Genomic DNA, 18,858 nt, shown 5'->3' with positions numbered 1-18,858 from the left:
AAACAACTTAGCATGCACGCACGCACATCTAGGCAGAAGGGAAAAAAAGAGAAAGGAATGCAGTCTGATGCGGGAATGGGGACGAGCCTGCAACCCTTGGAATGAGGGATGGCAAATGGGTTTCATCTTGCTTGCCAGCTCAGAGCAACGGGGGTGGCTACCTGGAGCACAGTGCTGAGAAGGATTCTGAGGCCGAGTCTGTGCTTAGTGAGAGAGACGCCGTGTAGATTGATTACCAGTGTCTGCCACAGGTGGAAGTGTGGAGTAGCCGCACTTGAGCTTTTGTTCAGGTAGAGTCTCAAGTGTGAGATGGGCAGTTCCAGAAAGAAGACTGGAAAGGCAAGTTGGGGCGACATTTTGGAGTTCCTTAAATGCCATGCTTAGATGTAGCAAGCATTTTGTTCTACTTCCACCTGCTGCACGCTCAGTCCAGCTCTGACCTCGTGGACTGTAGCCGACCAGACTCCTCTGTCCACGGGACCTCCAGGCAAGAACACTGGAGTGGACTGTCGTGCCCTCCTCCAGGGATCTCTTATGTCTGCTACACTGGTACTTCCACCTAGACGAAGGTTTTTCTGACTTTCCCTCTTAGGTCAGAAACTGGCAGTCGTCTTCTTCTCTACTCTCTTTTCCTTCCACTAAAAATTCATTCTCATTTTCAGACCCAATGGATTGTAAGTAAGATTTCCTTATAACAAAATTCGTTTACAACAAAATCATAGAAGAGTAAGTCAAATTTTGGAGACAGACTTTACATGTCTCTGTGAAAATATCAGTTTATTCAGTGGAACAATTCAAGTTAATGATATGATGATGCTTTTTGTAATTATAAGAACTACAAATGTGACACTCTTAGAGACAAAGGAGACTTCTTTCTTCCCCCCAGGTAATCACTGTAGACTGGGATTTTTCAGTAATACCATTAATGAATGCCTAGCGTCTGCATTGCCCTTTATGATTTTCAAGTCACTTTTTCCATGCGCAGTGTCTCATTTAACCCTCATAAGAGCCCCGGGGGCGGACAGTAGTTTCATTCTCTTTTTACAGAGGTGAAAATTGAGGCTCTGGGAACTTGTTTAATGGAGTCCAAGTTCTTTCAACTTTGCTAAGCTGCTTCTCTGACACATGTTAAAACAATTCCAACCCAGGTTATACATTAGAAGGAATACACTTTTGTCTAAGTTGAATTTTGATTGGCATGAATCACCTTGTTTTCCTCACCCACTGGACTTTGCCTCTTTGAAGTGGATTGAACTGCTGGGGCGCCCAGGGTGGGGCAGGCCTCTGCATGTGGCAGGCTCCTTCTCCCTGCCTGCATGGAAAAGCCCAGAGATGTTCTTTTCTCTTGTAGCCAACAAAGTAATACATGTACCTGGTTAAAAAATTCAGAGAGTGTTAAAAGGTTTGGGGGAAGAGTAAATTCCTACCTGCCCCAGTCTTTTGGTCCTATTTCTTAGAGGCAAGCTCAATAACACTAGATTCTGTGTTTCCTTCCAGGGATGTTCTCTGCCCATATAATCATTAGGCTGATAGACCCTTCTCTTCTTACACACGTGGGAAGATACTAAAGATTCTGCTTTGCACTCATTAACAATATGGCAGAAATTTTTTCTATGTCAGTACAGGAAACATGACCACGTTCTTTGCAATAGCTCCCTAGCATTGCATTGCCTGGCAGTCCATAATTTATTTGCCCTGTCCTCTGTTGATGGTCATGCAGGTCATCTTTTGTCTTTTATTGTTAGCAACAAGGTTTCTGTAAGCACCTTTGCATGTGTATCTTTGTACACACAAATAAATATGTTTGGAGGATAAATTCCTGGGAGTGGAATTTATTCTTAAGACTCCTAGTGTTGAACATCTTACAGGCTTCCTTAGCCACTCACTTCATTGCCTAGTGCCCTTTGCAGGGATAAATTCCAACCTAAATCATACTTGCTAGAAAGTAGAATTTTTTGTTCCCAGGCTTTGGCTTTAAGGACAATAAAACTCCCAATCACCACTTCCTGTTCAGTGTCCTGCGTTTGGAAAGAAGATTGAGTTATCATCATTTTAACTTTACTTCTCTGGGTTGGAAAATCGTGGCTTATTTTCCTCCAAGTTCCCCTTACAGACTTCTAGCCTCAGGAACATCCCCTGGAGAAGGAAATGGCAACCCCCTCCAGTATTCTTGCCTGGAAAATCCCAGTGGGCTATTGTCCCTGGGGTTGCAAAGAGTCAGACACGACAGAGAACAACAACAAAACAATGACTTCTTTGCCTCAAGACTATCTCTAAAGAAACGTGAAAGTGAAAGTCACTCAGTGGTGTCCGACTCTTTGCCGCCCCATAGACTGTAGACTGCCAGGCTCTTCTGTCCATGAATTCTCCAGGCCAGAGTACTAAAGTGGGTAGCCGTTCTCTTCTCCAGAGGATCTTCCCAACCCAGGGATCAAACCCAGGTCTCCCCCATTGCAGGCAATTCTTTATTGTCTGCGACAGAATTTCTCCACGAAAGGACTGGGGTTTCAGCTGCATCACTGTGGTGTATTTGAAGCTTATCCTAAATAAGGCTTTGTTATGTAGAAACAGGAACTTCCCCAAAGCAGGTATCCCTGTCAGGGCTCTGAGCATTCTGTTGAACTAGAGAATGGGCTGTGTAACCCCCCAGCCACCCCACTTAGGGTAATAAGTTCAGTTCAGTTCAGTCACTCAGCTGTGTCCGACTCTTTGCGACCCTGTGGACTGCAGCCCACCAGGCTTCCCTGTCCATCACCAACTCCTACAGCTTGCTCAAACTCATGTCCGTCAAGTCGGTGATGCCATCTAACATCTCATCTTCTGCATTCCCCTTCTCCTCTTGCCTTCAATCTTTCCCTGCATCAGAGTCTTTTCCAATGAGTCAGTTCTTTGCATCAGGTGGCCAAAATATTGGAGCTTCGTCTTCAGCATCAGTCCTTCCAGTGAACACCCAGGACTGATTTCCTTTAGGATGGACTAGTTTAATATCCTTGCTGTCCAAAGGACTCTCAAGAATCTTCTCCAACACCAGTTCAAAAGCTTCAATTCTTCAGCACTCAGCTTTCTTTATAGTCCAACTCTCACATCCATACATGACTACTGGATAAACCATAGCTTTGACTAGATGGATCTTTGTCGGCAAAGTAATGTCTCTGCTTCTTAAAATGCTGTCTAGGTTGGTCATAGCTTTCCTTCCAAGCAGCAAGTGTCTTTTAATTTCATGGCTGCAGTCACCATCTGCAGTGATTTTGGAGCCCAAGAAAATAAAGTCGCTCACTGTTTCCATTGTTTCCCATCTATTTGCCATGAAGTGATGGCACATGCCATGATCTCCGTTTTCTGAATGTTGAGTTTTAAGCCAACTTTTTCACTCTCCTCTTTCACTTTCATCAAGAGGCTCTTTAGTTTTCTTTGTTTTCTGCCATAAGGGTGGTGTCATCTGCATATCTGAGGTTATTAATATTTCTTCTGGCAATCTTGATTCCAGCTGGGGTTTCATCCAGCCTGGCATTTCACATGATGTACTCTGCATAGAAGTTAAATAAGCAGGGTGATAATATACAGCATTGATGTACTCCTTTCCCAATTTGGAACCAGTTCGTTGTTCCATGTCTGGTTGTAAATGTTGCTTCTTGACCTACATACAGATTTCTCAGGAGGCAGGTCAGGTGGTCTGGTATTCCCATCTTTTGAAAAGTTTTCCACAGTTTGTTGTGATCCACAGAGTCAGAGGCTTTGGCGTAATCAATAAAGCAGTAGATGTTTTTCTGGAATTCTCTTGCTTTTTCGATGATCCAATGGATGTTGGCAATTTGATCTCTGGTTCCTATGCCTTTTCTAAATCCAGCCTGAACATCTGGAAGTTCATGGTTCACATACTGTTGAAGCCTGGCTTGGAGAATTTCAAATGTTACTTTGCCAGCATGTGAGATGAGTGCAATTGTGTGGTAGTTTGAACATTCTTTGGCATTGCCTTTCTTTGGGATTGGAATGAAAACTGACCTTTACCAGTCCTGTGGCCACCGCTGAGTTTTCCAAATGTGATGGCATATTGAGTGCAGCACTTTCACAGAATCATCTTTTAGGATTTGAAATAGCTCCACTTGGATTCCACCACCTCCACTAGCTTTGTTCATAGTGATGCTTCCTAAGGCCCACTTGACTTCGCATTCCAGGATGTCTGGCTTTAGGTGAGTGACCACACCATTGTGGTTATCTGGGTCATGAAGATATCTTTTTTGTATAGTTCTTCTGTGTATTCTTGCCACCTCTTCTTAATATCTTCTGCTTCTGTTAGGTCCATACCATTTCTGTCCTTTTTGTGCTCATCTTTTTTTTTAAAATGTCACTCAGGGTGATATATATATATATATATATTTTAAAATATCACTCAGGGTGATATTAAAAACATTTGACAATTAGTACGAGGTGAGGGGGCCCAGGCAGGCTCCTCCAGGCACTGGCCCTGGTGCTGAAACAGGATGTGCTGAATATCGTTACTGAGCCAGATTCTACTCTGAAGGAGAAGCCAGAGTGGGTATTGTGTATGTGTTGGGGCACATCACCTAAACAATAAGGACATATTTCAGTATTTTAACAACCAGTAGAGTCGCACATGGGCATGCCAGCTGAACATCAGCCCTAGTTCTCTCTGGAAGGACTTGTGAGATGTGATGTGGTTTAATAACAAGCACATTGGTTTGCAGTGGGAGACCAGGTTTGAGTCATGCCTGGGTCTCTTGTTAGTTATACGACCTTTAACAAGACATGAACACTTCTCTTGTCTCCAAATGAAGGAGTTTGCACCATGTTAAATCTAATGCTTCTCCTTGCTCTAAAATTTGAGGAAACAAAGCAATAAAAGTGGCCAAGGGAGTGGGTTTCAAACCTGAACTGATTCTATGGCATTTTGTGTTTATGTCCCAGTGATGCCTCTTCCCCATGTAACTTCCTCATTCAGGATTAGCCAAGAGAAATGGATCTGAAAAAAGACATTTAATTTTTGACTTGGGGGGGCATGGGGAACATCGTAGAATGATGGAACATGATGGGTGAAAGAGACACAGATTCAGATCCCGATTTGGCCACAGCTGTGTTCATTTGTTCATTCATCCATTCACTCTCTAAATGTTTTCTGAGCCTCTATCATGTTTGGGCCACTGTTCTGGCTCTGAGGATGGATTAAAGAATGAAGTAAAGTCCTTGCTGTCCTGGAGCTTACATTCTATGTTAGCAATTAATTTAACCTCTTTCTTTGAGCCCATGTTTTGAAGTCGAGTTTTTCTACCTGTAAATCCTTCAATGGGCAGTGGCATTGTTACTACAGTTTCCCGTTTAATGCCTATGACAGTCATCACAAATCAATTATAGCAGTCCAAGCAGCCAATCAGTTACTGGAGGATGTTATTTATCCTGGGCTAATATTTTATGTTGATGCATTTTATGTAGAAGAATTCTCAAGTCTTTCCCTACTCCAAAATGTTTCATTCTTATTCATTATTTCTAATGAAATGGGAAGACAATATTGTACTGAGGGAACCTGTAATAGAACTCCAAATCATAGAACTATTATTAAAGCTACAGATTTTACAAGAAAACCATCATCACTTTGGTTTTGTTGGACACAAAAGATATGTGTTATTGTAAAATTATTTTAGATCTTTGGGCCTTAGATTTTCCCTCCACAGTCTTTTGCTGCAAGTTCTCGTATTCAACTAGCTTTACTTTGATCCCTGGATAAAGGAAAGGCTCATCAACATTCACTTTTGACTCCTTTCACTTTGGAAACCTCCTTTATGAAACCTCCTTTTACTGTAGTCAGATGGGGCAGAATCAAATCCTGCTCATTCTGATAAATTTTTCTACTATATACTAGATAACAGCAGTCACCAGCAGAAGGCTTTCCAGGGGGCTAACATGGCCATCTGGTCTCCTGTGTTTTGCTCACCACTGTGGAAGCCAGCCAAGGTTGGGCTGACATCAACCTCTTGGTCAGTTTTTTTCCCTTGGATTCTGAAGACACCCTTGCAGTATTTCCATTTCTAATCCTCTTTCCTGGCTCCCATAACTGACCAGCAAGTCCAACGTGCTCACATCGAGCTCAAATTGCAAAGAAAAAAGTTTGAAGTATTTCTGTTGGAATTAATAACTCCACCCTTTGGGGTTTCTAAATGTATCTCTGAGACTATGAAAACATCACTCTTATGATTTTCAAGTTATAATGAACTAGAGGGACCTCTTTATATGTTGAAGCATTTTTCCCCAATGAGGAATGAGAGCTGGGATGTCCTCTATCCCAGGCTGAGGCTCCTATTATTTTTGCCAATATTGTCATTTGGTAACTTGCCCAGAAGTCAACTCTTCCCTCTCTAAGAAGACCAGGAAAGCAGATTATTTCCAGCATTTAAATAGAGACCTTTAGACCAGGAGCATTTTAAGAAAGAGAAAAGATGATCTTTATTTCTACGTTGAACTCAGTGAATTAATTTTTCTTTGAAGTGGGGTGGAGTATGGGAAATAAAAAATCCATATTAACCTTTTAGACCTTAAATACAGATTAAATAACTCAGTTTTCTCTATAAGATTTGTTATAGGTACTCCTCTTTTCTAGAGCCACAGAACTCTCCCACATGTGCAAAATAAAGAGGAAGACTCTCTAGTTTTTTTGTTTTATTGATTCTTTAAAAAAAATTATTTATTTTTAATTGAAGTTTAATTGCTTTACAGTATTGTGTTGTTTTCTGCCAAACATCAATATGACTTATCCATAGGTTTATTCATGTCCCCTCTCACTTGAACATCCTTCCCACCTCTCTCTCCATCCCACCCCTCTAGGTTGTTACCAAAGACTCTAGTTTTAAAGGGTATAGTGTTTTGCCTGAACAAAAGAAACCACTCATTATACACAATTCCACTCATTACACAACAATTTCAATATTTAATAGAAGACTATTTAACTTAATTTCAATATGCAGTCATTAAAAGAAAAGAAAGAACCATTAGAGACAAGTAGTAGTATATTCATCACCAAATTGGGCCGAAACCTACATCCAGACTTGAACAGTGCTGGGAAGTCCTGAATGACAGCAATCTGGAGTCCTAGTTGGGAAGAGGGTCCTGGGCTGTGTGTTCACTCTGCAAGTAAGAGTTCAAATTGCAGTTTTCGCAGGTCTCATTTACAACCCCAGGCTGCAATCTGATATCATCATCGGTTTGCATTCAGAAATGCAGCTCTTATTTTTCTTTAACTTTTACAATGCCCTCTGTTTCAGCTTGTGAGTCAGAAGACTTCTTAGACCCCAAGTGAAACAGTGAAAGTTGCTCAGTCATGTTGGACTCTTTGTGACCACATGGACTATACAGTCCTAGGCGGCTCAAGAAATTCCAGGACCCACTCCCTTTCTTACCTAAAGTGCAACTTGACTTGCTGAACAACTATATATATACATTTACATATTTATTTATTTGTTTAACAGCAGTACGGACCACAGTAGATGGTACTTAAGTGTTAACTGTTAGTATTATTACACAAATTCAAAATGCTTTTCATAGCATTAGACGGGCAGGATGTAAGGTAGTTAAGCACATGGAATCTAAGCTAGAAACTTGACATTTTGTTCTACTACTTATTAGCTCTGTTACCTTAGGCAAGTTATTTTATCTCTCTATACTTCAGGCTTTTCATCTGTAGAGTGGGACTAATGAAGACTCTCCTTTGTAGGATTGCTATGGACATGAATTGAGATATCTCTGTAGAGTGCTTCTTGGGTGCCTGGCATATATTCAGGGTGCCATAAATGTTTGCTGATATTTTCAGACTTAAATGTTTGATTGGAGCTAGGCAATAGGTTCCAGAAAGAATGTGATGTTGAAAGCCGTGTTTTTCTGGAAATAATTTAAAGTCAGCTGTCTTGCTGTTTACAGATATGGTTACCCTCCTGGGATTTCTCTATGCCTCCAGTGGAGAAAACACAGGCATTGTGAAGAAGTTCCTGAGATTTCAGAATCGAGAGTTGGAGGCCACCCGACGCCAGCGGATAGATTACCCAGTGTAAGAAGGGGCTGGTGATGGGAGGCCAGTGCAGCCATAGTGTTCTTTTTATCTGAGGACCAGAGCAGGCTGATTTGACTCACACACTTAGTCACTCAAACATGTCTGACTCTTTGTGACCCCAAGAACTGTAACCCACCAGGATCCTCTGTCCATGGGATTTTTCAGGCAAGAAATACTGGAGTGGGTTGCCATTTCCTTCTCTAAGGGATCTTCCTTACCCAGGTACTGAACTTGCATCTCCTGTGTCTTCTGCATTGCAGGCAGATTTTTTACCTGCTGAACCATCTGGGAAGTCTAGAGCAGGCTAGTGGACCCACTTAGGAGGACCTACCTTTGTAATATGCTTTGAGGAAATGATGAGATCTACATAGCTTAGGCAGAATTTGTGGACCCCAAAACTTCAGCATTTGGAAATCATTCTCTCACTTAGCAATCCTCAGTTTGCCTCGGAATGACTGGTATGCCATTCCTGGGAATGACCTAAGTAAAGGAGTCAGGTGTTGGAGCCTGAGGCTTTGCAAGGTGTCAGATGCAGCCAGCCACAGCCCTGCCAGATTGCAACCTTTGGTTTGCTTTTTCTGCCTTGGAAGATTGGATGAGCTGCTTGAATCTCATAACGTCTGATCTCCTCCATTGATTTCAGCAAAACCCAGATATATATATATATATATATTTTTTTCCTTCTGCTGAATTGAAGATGCTGAAAATGGTTCGTGGTTCACCTCAGACCGGATGGATTCAGCAGAGTGATTTAATTCTTCCCATGCTGTTGGCTGTAGAAAGATCTTGAGTCACTTTACTAAGCGTATGTTCTTACTAAGCTTCCTTGTAATAACTTATCTTCATGAGCTTGCTCAGCTGGGTGGGTCAGGAGGGAGCTGTGTGGCACCATCTGTTTGTATATCTTACACTGATTTGGAGGCCAGATTATAAAGCCCAGAATATTCTAATATTCTAAGGTCTTGTTGGGATGAATCCCCAAAGAATCTGGAGCTGCTGCCACTTTAACCCAAACTGTGAATTGGTTTTGGGGGAAATGGAGAGCATTCTCTGTATTGGTTTTGACCTTGATTCATGTTTTACTCACAAAACACAATTGCTCTCAGCTCATCTTTAAACTGCTGGTCACTAGCACAATGTGTGACGTCTAGCAAGTGTTCAAACAGCAAATATTTGTTGAATGATTCGTGGATCACAAAGCTTGGCTAAAATATTTCCTCTTGAAGTTGACTACTGTTATTTTATCCTCACTTGGCAAATCACAGATGGACAGTGTATTTTTTTTCAACTAAAATAGCCCTTATCCAAAAATGGAACAATTAGAGTAGTTGCTCCATATCGGTCAGCCAGAACTGTGATACCAAACAACCTCATGTGTGCGTTAAAATAGTATTTCTGGGTCCTGTTAACATATTGCAATGCCATTTGCAGATTATGACATGTTTCTGCCTTAGGGCTTTTATCTTTGAAAGAAATGAAATTGCTCAAAAAGCCCTAATTATGTCTTTTTTTTTAATCATTGAAATTAGAATAGCTTCTTATCAAATCACCTCTTATTAAAACCCAGTTTTTTAGTCTGTTTCTGGCTTTATAAGCCTTAATCAAGTATTCAAATGGCAAGTCCGTGTGATTCTCAAAAAGGCATAGGAATAGTTTTTGGTGCAAGGTACAATGTCTGCTAGTTTTATACAGTGATGCTTAACTCCTGTCTTTCGCAGTTACTATAACTACCTCCTTTGTTTCTAAAATCAAGCTTTGCAAGCGGATCTCCCATGATGAGCACGAAGGCAAATTCATCCCTTCAATGGAAAAAAAGCAATTTACTTGGTCATTGTTAACTATAATTACCTGTTCTTGGATGATATCAATCTGCAGAATTTTTTTTCTCCTCACTCTTGCAGGTTTACTGTTTCATTGTGGCTTTATTTACTCCATTATTGCAAGGCCAGTCTCTGTGGGATTCTGTACTTTGTTGACTCTAATGAGATGTACGGCACACCTTCTATATTTCTTACTGAAGAGGGTAAGTGTGAAATAGAATCTTTAGAACGATGGTGTGGTTTTCTTAAGCTCTGTCTTTTGGACGATATGTCTGTCTAGAATAAGGAATGTTGTCGTTGTGGCCATGCAGGAGGAACGATGGTTTCCAAATAGGGACTTCAAGTTCAACTTTTTCTGGAAGCTTAAAACAAACATTTTTAATACAGACGAATGTACTTAGGTGTTTTTTGTTGTTTTGTTTCATTTTGCTTTTATTTAAAGGAAGAAGGAATGTGATCTAGTCATAGCTTTTTTGGAAAATCCTTGAAAAGATATAGCCACTTTCTTCACTTCTAAGTATTCTTTGTCATTTTCACAAACTTTTGTTTTCCCTTTAGGCTACTTGCATATTCAAATGCATCTTGTCAAAGGAGAAGACCTTGCTGTAAAAACGAAATTCACCATACCTTTGAAGGAGTGGTTTCGCCTGGATATCTCTTTTAATGGTGGCCAGGTACCAAGAGCATGTTCCATCATGAATCATATCAGCACCGTCACTTAACTTTAAGCATTGCTGTAAAGTTAGGGAGCTAAGAAATCTGCAAAAACAAATTTGTGGTAGCTGATAAACTTTTACAACCATAACACTTTTTTTAAATAAAAATTTTATGGTTGGAATCTTAAATCATAAGCATTCTATCCCATTTAATTAACTTTTAAAGTGCTTTTTTCAACTATATTGTGAATGAATAATATATCTAGCTATATAACCACAATTATCTGAGCAATTCAAGCCTTTTTTCCTAGCAAAATAGGCTTTGAGGAGATAAATGGTAAAACAGCCTTGGCATATTTATATAGTGTTATCAAATCTACAACTTTTTTATAGGAAATTTATTGGTTAGCTCAGCCAAGAAATGGTTTGACTGTTTTTGGCAATGAAAACAATTGCTTGTGTTTGACATTAAACAAATAATAACCAACAAACCTGAGTGATAATTCTGGTGAGCTGGACGTTCTTTATCCACTTTGTACTATGAAACACTGCACGTAGCAGTTTCAAGCACTTATAACACAGGTTTTATGGATTATGGCAAATCTCTTGTTATTATTGAAGATAATTCCATTCCTTTATGTTGTTATATATGATATTGGTGTACTGCCTTTTTTCTGGTTACTTTCTTATCAGCTTTTCTTACTGATTGGTGATTTTCTGAAAATGAAACTGGAAAAGACGTTTTGTTTGTCTTCTGTGTTAGAGAATACACAGACTTCCCTTGGTGGTTAGGTTTATCACATGTCCTTTTTCTGAAGAGAAGAGAAATTGGGTCAGTCCTTGTAGCTTAACTGAGGAGAGTCTGTAAGATATTAGCTGGCATTTTTTGTATATTTCTTTCCTTAATGTTGTTAGGTGACATTGCTGCGGTCTGAGTTTTAGTGTCTCATTTGCATGAAGATTATGATGGCATTATAGCTTGGTTGCTGCTTTCTCTTAAGGTCAGCTCAGCGCCTCATATCACTTAGGTATCAAATCATCAGAGCAAATCACAGATCTTATTTTATACCTGCTGTATGCCAGGCACTATGATCAAGGAGCTTAGAGACTATTTATGGAAGTCACATACAGCAGGTAAGGGGTGTCATAAGGTGAGCCTAATTGCCAAAAGATTCATATTCATTCACAGAAGAGAGACATCCAACTTCATGCTGGGATGCTCAGGGAAGGTTTCCTAAAGAAGGTTCCTACAGATGGGGGACAGAGTTTAAATGGAGAAACAGAGGGGATATTTTAGCCCATCATTGGATGGTCACTTCCAATTTCTTCTTGCCATGCAGCATGGTGTCATTGAAGTTTTTTAAACAGAGGAGTAAATCAAAGTAATCCTTTAACTAATGGCAGAGTACACGATTGGGTAAAGCAGGAGAGAAGAGTTAGGAAGACCAGATGGAGTAGAAAGGAAAAAAAAGCTAGATTTTTTTTTTAGTAGACATTCACCAAATGCCCTTTTATCTTTGCATCCCATCTGCTCTCCTTGATACCCCTAGGTTCCAAAATAATACTCACTGTTTTTCTACACAAAATCCAGCTCTGTGGTAAGACCACTGTATTCATTACTTTGACTAAATGGACACATTGGCCTAAAGTAAATGGTTGGTTTAGAAAGACAATTGGTCTGAGTCATTTTTTTCTCTGAAACAACACGGTGTCTATGGCTGAATTGGACTGTTTTTTCTGGGTTAGCCCTTCTTTCAGAGACATGGTGTTGGAGCTACATCTTTGAGAATCTAGTTAAGCCAGAATGTGTTTTCTGAACACTTGCTCTGTGATAGCACTGGGGAGTCAAAGAGCCCTCTAACCTTAAGGGTTTATGTTGTAGTCCAGCCACGAGAAGAATGCATGACAGCCAACAACACTCACGATGAAAACATTGTCACCACTGAAGTGATGGTGACGATTCTTAGTGCTGGAAAAGTATCTTACACCTTTCTTTGTCTTTCTATGCAACAAGCTTTCAAGCACAAATTCACCAAAAGAATCTTTTGACTCAAAGTTTAGAAGTGTCTGCAACCCCCTGGGGGAAACTACGTTATAGATATTTTTATCATCTCAAGTCATTTGGAGAAATTAAATTTCTGAAGTCTCAAAATATACACAGCGTTGGTAAACTACTATTTTGATTTTTGTGGAAACTGATCAAACAAAAGACTGTGAAGCATATTTTATGCGTAACTCATCCCCAGGACTGTATTTATGGTGTGGGGTCTGGAGGCATTACTAATCCTTGTGTATCTCTCCCAACATAGATAGTAGTAACCACCAGCACTGGGCAGGATTTGAAAGACTACCATAATCAGACCATTAGGTAAGTGTGGCTTTTCATTTGTGTCAAAATTTTCTGGATGAGGGCTAAAGGAACCTTCCTGTGTTAGCCCTACACCCTAATGTTATTCCTACCCCATCCGATTCAGCTTTTCCAAGCACGAATGGTAACTAGTCTGCCTTGAAGTTAATCTTTGTACCTTTTTTTTTCCTCTTTTTTAATTGCCCACAAACTCTCCTTGTTTTCCCCACAACCTTCTTTTTGTTTTTTCCCAAGCGAGAGAAACTAGTTCTGTCTCCAGATCTCATTGTAAATTCTTCCTTTTATAGCACTGCATAATTCGTGTTCTTTGAAAATTATCATTTACAAAGGATTCTAGAAAACAAATCAAAGTATTAATGTTGCTTACTGGGAGGAGTTGATAACTTTGACTTAGTGTAAAACATAAAAGCAGACAGCCTTCATATTTATGTTTATAATCTAAATTTGAAATGTATGTAACTATTGATATTGGGCTAACTTTTCATCTTGATATAATCATTCTCTACAAGAGTTAAAGAAACTGAGAATTGGGTCTTTTTCCTTGTATGTCATAATTTTAACTTGCGTCTGCATCCCTGATTAAGAGTGGGTTTTAGAGTGGTAGAACCATGGGGCATGAGTTCTTTAGGAACTCAGGGTACCTCATTATGGTGTCATGAAAGGAAGAATTTACAATGAGATCTGGAGACAGAAATAGTTTGTTCAGTTGCTCAGTCATGTCCAACTCTTTTGCGACCCCATGGACAGTAGCCCACAGGCTCCTTTGTCCATGGGATTTTTCAGGCAAGAATACTGGAATAGGTTGCCATGCCCTCCTTCGTGGGATCTTCCCGATCCAGAGATTGAACCTATGTCTCCTGCCTTGGCAGGCGGATTCTTTACCACTGACCCACCTGGGAAGCCCTTGTATGTATGTATGTGTGTGCGTGTGTATAAAACAGAAACACAAATTAGTAGCTTTGAATGTATAATTTTTTAAAACTTACCAGAGGAATTCCCTGGCACTCCAATGGTTAGGCCTCTGGACTTCCTCTGCACTGGGCACAGAATCAGTCCTTCATCTGGGAATTAAAATCCCACATGCTGTGCTATGTGGCCAAAAGAAAAAAGGAGAAAATCAGGACTGTTGGGCACTTTGGCTGGGGGGTGGCAAAGTGGTTGATTCCTTCATCTTTTAGTCATCTCACAACACCAAGCATAAAACTGTCTTTCCAAACAGGCTCTGTTCACTCAGAGTCCCTGAGCAGTCCAAATTTTCTTGGAAACCAATTACTAAAGGAAGGAAAGCAAAGAGGGGTGATGTCAGCAGAGTAGGGAGCACACAGTCCACTTTCCTCCCCCGCTATTTCTCTTTACATTTAAATCAAACAACTATGTCAGGACCTGGGCACATACAACAATTCTTATGTCAATGACCAGATTAATGGATGGAAAGTGTCAGACTTTATGTTTTTGGGCTCCAAAATCACTGCAGATGGTGACTACAGCCATGAAATTAAAAGATGCTTACTCCTTGGAAGAAAAGTTATGACCAACCTAGATAGTATATGCAAAAGCAGAGACATTGCTTTGCCAACTAAGGTCTGTCTAGTCAAGGCTATGGTTTTTCCTGTGATCATGTATGGAGGTGAGAGTTGGACTGTGAAGAAGGCTGAGTGCCGAAGAATTGGTGCTTTTGAACTGTGGTGTTGGAGAAGACTCTTGAGAGTCCCTTGGACTGCAAGGAGATCCAACCAGTCCATTCTGAAGGAGATCAACCCTGGGATTTCTTTGGAAGGACTGATGCTAAAGCTGAAACTCCAATGCTTTGGCCACTTCATGCGAAGAGTTGACTCATTGGAAAAGACTCTGATGCTGGGAGGGATTGACGGCAGGAGGAAAAGGGGACGACCGAGGATGAGATGGCTGGATGGCATCACTGACTCGATGGATGTGAGTCTGAGTGAACTCCAGGAGATGGTATGGACAGGGAGGCCTGGCGTGCTGCGATTCATAGGGTTGCAGAGTCGGACACGACTGAGCGACTGAACTGAACTGAACTGAACTGAGAGAGGCTAAAGCAGTGGTATTCCTTAGCTTACAAAGAGAAAGTCAGGGGTGACTGGATGGCAGTACTGAAGCACAGAAGCCAAGATCTTAGGACAGAACAGAAGTCTCAAGGGCACCAGGTGGATTTAGACCAGTCAGGAAGAATTCAACAGATAGGAATTTTGTTATATAATGGGTGACCACGGGCTCTTCTATGAAGTCTTTGAGAATAGGAAGGGCAGGGAGTTTACTCTGGAGAAACAAATGATGTGTGGCCCCTTTGGAAATGTCTTCCAGTGCCCTCTTCTGCCCCAGAAATGGTTTTTTAAATTTCTTTATTTATTTTTTGCTGTGTTGGGTCCTCGTGGCTGCGTGGACGTTCTCTAGTTACGGCGAGCGGGGGCTCCTCTCTAGTTGCAGCGCCTGGCCTTCTCATCTCGGTGACCACTCCTGTTGTGGAATACAGGCTCTAGGATGCACGGGCTCAAAAGCTGCGGCGCACGGTTGCCTGTGGCGTGTAGAATCTTCCTTGACCTGGGAGCAAACCTGTGTCCTTTGCGTTGGCAGTTGGATTCTCAACCACTGGACCACCAGGGAAGTCCTGACCCAGAAACTAAGGGTTTGCATTTCAGGATATAAAGTCTAAAATAATACCTGCCCTTTCTCCCCTGACACCCATCTCCAACCTCAGACACTTTGGACAACCAGTTGAATTTCATAAGCTTTTCTTTTTTTCTTTCTGTGTCAGGGCTTCCTTTCTTCTTAAATCCGCAAAAATGTAGCTTCTGAGACGAGTGGAGTGAATCACAGTAAGATCCAGTGCTAGGACCAGGGTAAGGCGAGAAGGGCACCTTCCACATAAAATTTAAGCAAGCCCCCCAAAACTTAGTGATTATATTATTTTGCCAAGGCTGCCAGAACACAGTGCCACAAACTGAATGACTTGTCCTAAGTCACTTCAGTCATTTCTTTTTTTTTATTTTATTTTAAAAGCCAGAATATTTATTGTGCGACTGACCATTGAAATCCTTAAGATGAACTGGATGCTGCAACAGCCACTCGCTTGGGTTTAGATGTTGTTCCTTCACGGAATCCATGCCTGAATCTGCGGTATACAATTTTTAGGTGCCTCATTCGACCAGTCCCGGTGGTATTTCGTCTTTTAGCTTTAGCACTCCAATTATACTTTCTCTTTCGCTTGGCAGGGTAGCCACACTTGCCACAGGTCGACTTCTGAAGGTGGTAGGCCTTAGAGCCACAGCGGCGGCACAGCGTGTGCGTCTTATTCCGACACTTTCCAAACGATGACGTTCCCTTCATCTTGCTTCTGCCGCCAAGACCAAAGAGCCACTTCAGTCATTTCTGACTCTCTGTGACCCCCTGGACTATAGCCCACCAGGCTCCTCTGTCCATGGGATTCTCCAGGCAAGAATCCTGGAGTGGGTTGCCATGCCCTCCTCCAGGGGATCTTCCCAACTCAGGGATGGAACCTGCGTCTCTTATGTCTCCTGCATTGGCAGGAGGGTTCTATACCTCTAGCATCACCTCTTTAAGCAAGAGAAATGTATTGCCTCTCACTTCTAGAGGTTGGAGGGCCAAGATCTAGGTGTTGGGAGAGCCACGCTCTCTCTGCAGGCTCTAGGGAAAGAGCTGTTCTAAGCTTCTCTCCAGCTTCTGATAGTTCCTTGGCTTGTGGCAGCATAACTCCAATCCTCACATGACATTTTCCCTGCGTGTCTGTCTTTGTCCAAATTTCCCCTTTTTCTAAGGTTTACCAGTCACACTGGATTAAAGTCCACCCTATTCTAGCATGATCTCATTTTAGCTAACTATATCTGTAATGACCCTATATCCAAATAAGGTCCTATCCATACTGGGGGTTCAGATTCAACATATGCTTTTTACAGGGGGCACAATTCAATTCAACAATCTTCATAATAAGTAACATTTAACACAGTGTTTTAAAAATCAGGATTAATGTAAAGAATCCTTGATGCAAAAAGTAACAAATTTTTCTTTAATATTTATTTGTGTTTATTTGGCTGTGCTGAGTCTTAGTTGTGGCACGTGGGATCTTTTTAGTTGCTACATGTGAGATCTAGGTCCCCGACCAGGGACTGACCCCAGGCCCTCCGCGGTGGAAATTCGGAGTCTTAGCCACTGGACCACTGCTGCTGCTGCTGCTGCTAAGTCGCTTCAGTCGTGTCCGACTCTGTGCGACCCCACAGACGGCAGCCCATCAGGCTCCACTGTCCCTGGGATTCTCCAGGCAAGAATACTGGAGTGGGTTGCCATTTCCTTCTCCAATGCGTGAAAGTGAAGTCGCTCAGTCGTGTCCGACTCTTAGAGACCCCATGGACTGCAGCCTACCAGGCTCCTCCGTCCATAGGATTTTCCAGGCAAGAGTACTGGAGTGGGGTGCCATTGCCTTCTCCGTACTGGACCACTAGGAACATTCAAAAAATAACAACATTTTAAGTAAAGACAGAACCAGTATGATCATATAGGATTCCAGAGTTCAAGACTGATGTTCAGGTACATACCAACTCAACATCCCAGGGAAAGCTTTGACATGGTTCCTTACCTGGGGATACTGGCAGTATCCAGGCCCAAGACTGCCCCTCACCACCATCTCAGCTGCTCATCCTATACTCCTGGAGTACCCCCACTACCACCACCATCAATGGAACAACTAAAGAGTTAATCTTAGCCCACCTGGGATTCCTGTGGTTAGATATTTTTGAAATCTCATTCACCAGAGAGATTTCAGAATGGGCCAAGTCAGTATACTACGCCTCAAATATTTCAGGTATTTATAAGTGTTTCAAGGAAAGTCTCTTAATCCTCCTTTTATTTGTTCTCATAATGTAAACATAATAATAGCTGTTATCCTACAAAAGTGGTGTAGGAAGATCAGTAATTAAGTGCTAAGAAGTACAGTGCTGCACTGCATGAAAGGCTGCAGTGACAATCGCAGAGCTGTCTGCTGCTGAATTCATTCATCCATCCGTTTATCCATCCAGGATATATTCATTCATCCAACACGTTTACCGCATGCCTGACACTGTGCTGGACACTGGGAATAAAACAATGAACAAGAATACAATCCATCCCTGCCTTCGTGGAGCTAAAAATTCTAGTGTGGGGAAGACAGATTTTAAACAAATATATTCACAAATAAATTTAAAATTCCAAATTGTGATAAATGCAGGGAAGGAAATAAGGAGGTTTTTGGCTTCAGAGGACCACAAAGGGGCCAGAATTTAGACCAGGTCATGAGGAAGTGACGCTTAAGATGACAATTACTTTAAGGAGTAAGAGGCTCATTTGAGGCTCTAAGTTCCCCTGCTACAGAACCCTCGAGCCAAAGCTGTTCCCTAGATTTGAGCGAAGCCAGTTTAACAATGGAGGCAATCCTTTCCCACTGCCGGGTCCTTCACAGTAATAAACCAGAGCATTCTCCTATGTCCAGATAAGAGTAGAGATAGCTTGCCAGTCTGTCTGATGCTTGCGTGCAGAAGGGACAGGCTTGGGCTTTCGAACCATCTAGCTCAGCTTTTATGTCAGCAAAATTGATGACCATCAAACAATGCACAGTGCAAGGAATTTCTTACAATCTTGATGCAGCCACTGAGAATGTTAGAGAAGAAAAATGTGCAGAGAGATGGAACTGAAAGGATCTATTAGTTGTATTATAATAATGACAAAAAATTACAAGCTAGTACCATAGGGACAAAGTAATTTATTGATTGATTGAGAATTCAGTTAAAGCAAAAATCCATACAAATATTCGATAAGCATTTTATTTTAATTGAAACAATGGATATGTACATTCATTTGCCAGTCTCTCTGGTTACAGCCTTGCCTTTGAGTATGGGTCTACTGATTGGAGTTTCTTGTGATCTTTCTGGCATAAACGGTACCCAATTTCTG

General features: G+C 41.4%; 1 protein-coding gene and 1 pseudogene across 1 annotated transcript in view; one reads left to right on the top strand and one right to left on the bottom strand.

Moving 5' to 3' along the window:
• Positions 1-18,858, top strand: part of SEL1L3 (SEL1L family member 3) — a 108,678-nt gene that overhangs the window by 22,096 nt on the left and 67,724 nt on the right. The window contains exons 3-6 of the mRNA XM_068975552.1: positions 7,924-8,050; positions 9,955-10,076; positions 10,432-10,547; positions 12,839-12,897. Of these exons, the coding sequence (XP_068831653.1) occupies positions 7,924-8,050; positions 9,955-10,076; positions 10,432-10,547; positions 12,839-12,897 (424 nt within the window). The remainder of the gene's footprint in view (positions 1-7,923; positions 8,051-9,954; positions 10,077-10,431; positions 10,548-12,838; positions 12,898-18,858) is intronic.
• LOC138082213 (large ribosomal subunit protein eL37 pseudogene) lies at positions 15,955-16,245 on the bottom strand (annotated as a pseudogene).

This window comes from Capricornis sumatraensis, chromosome 7 (genome assembly GCF_032405125.1).
Source record: "Capricornis sumatraensis isolate serow.1 chromosome 7, serow.2, whole genome shotgun sequence".
Classification (NCBI taxonomy): domain Eukaryota; kingdom Metazoa; phylum Chordata; class Mammalia; order Artiodactyla; family Bovidae; genus Capricornis; species Capricornis sumatraensis.
The sequence above is the reverse complement of the archived record's forward strand: the minus strand, read 5'-3'. Positions and strand labels throughout refer to the sequence as shown.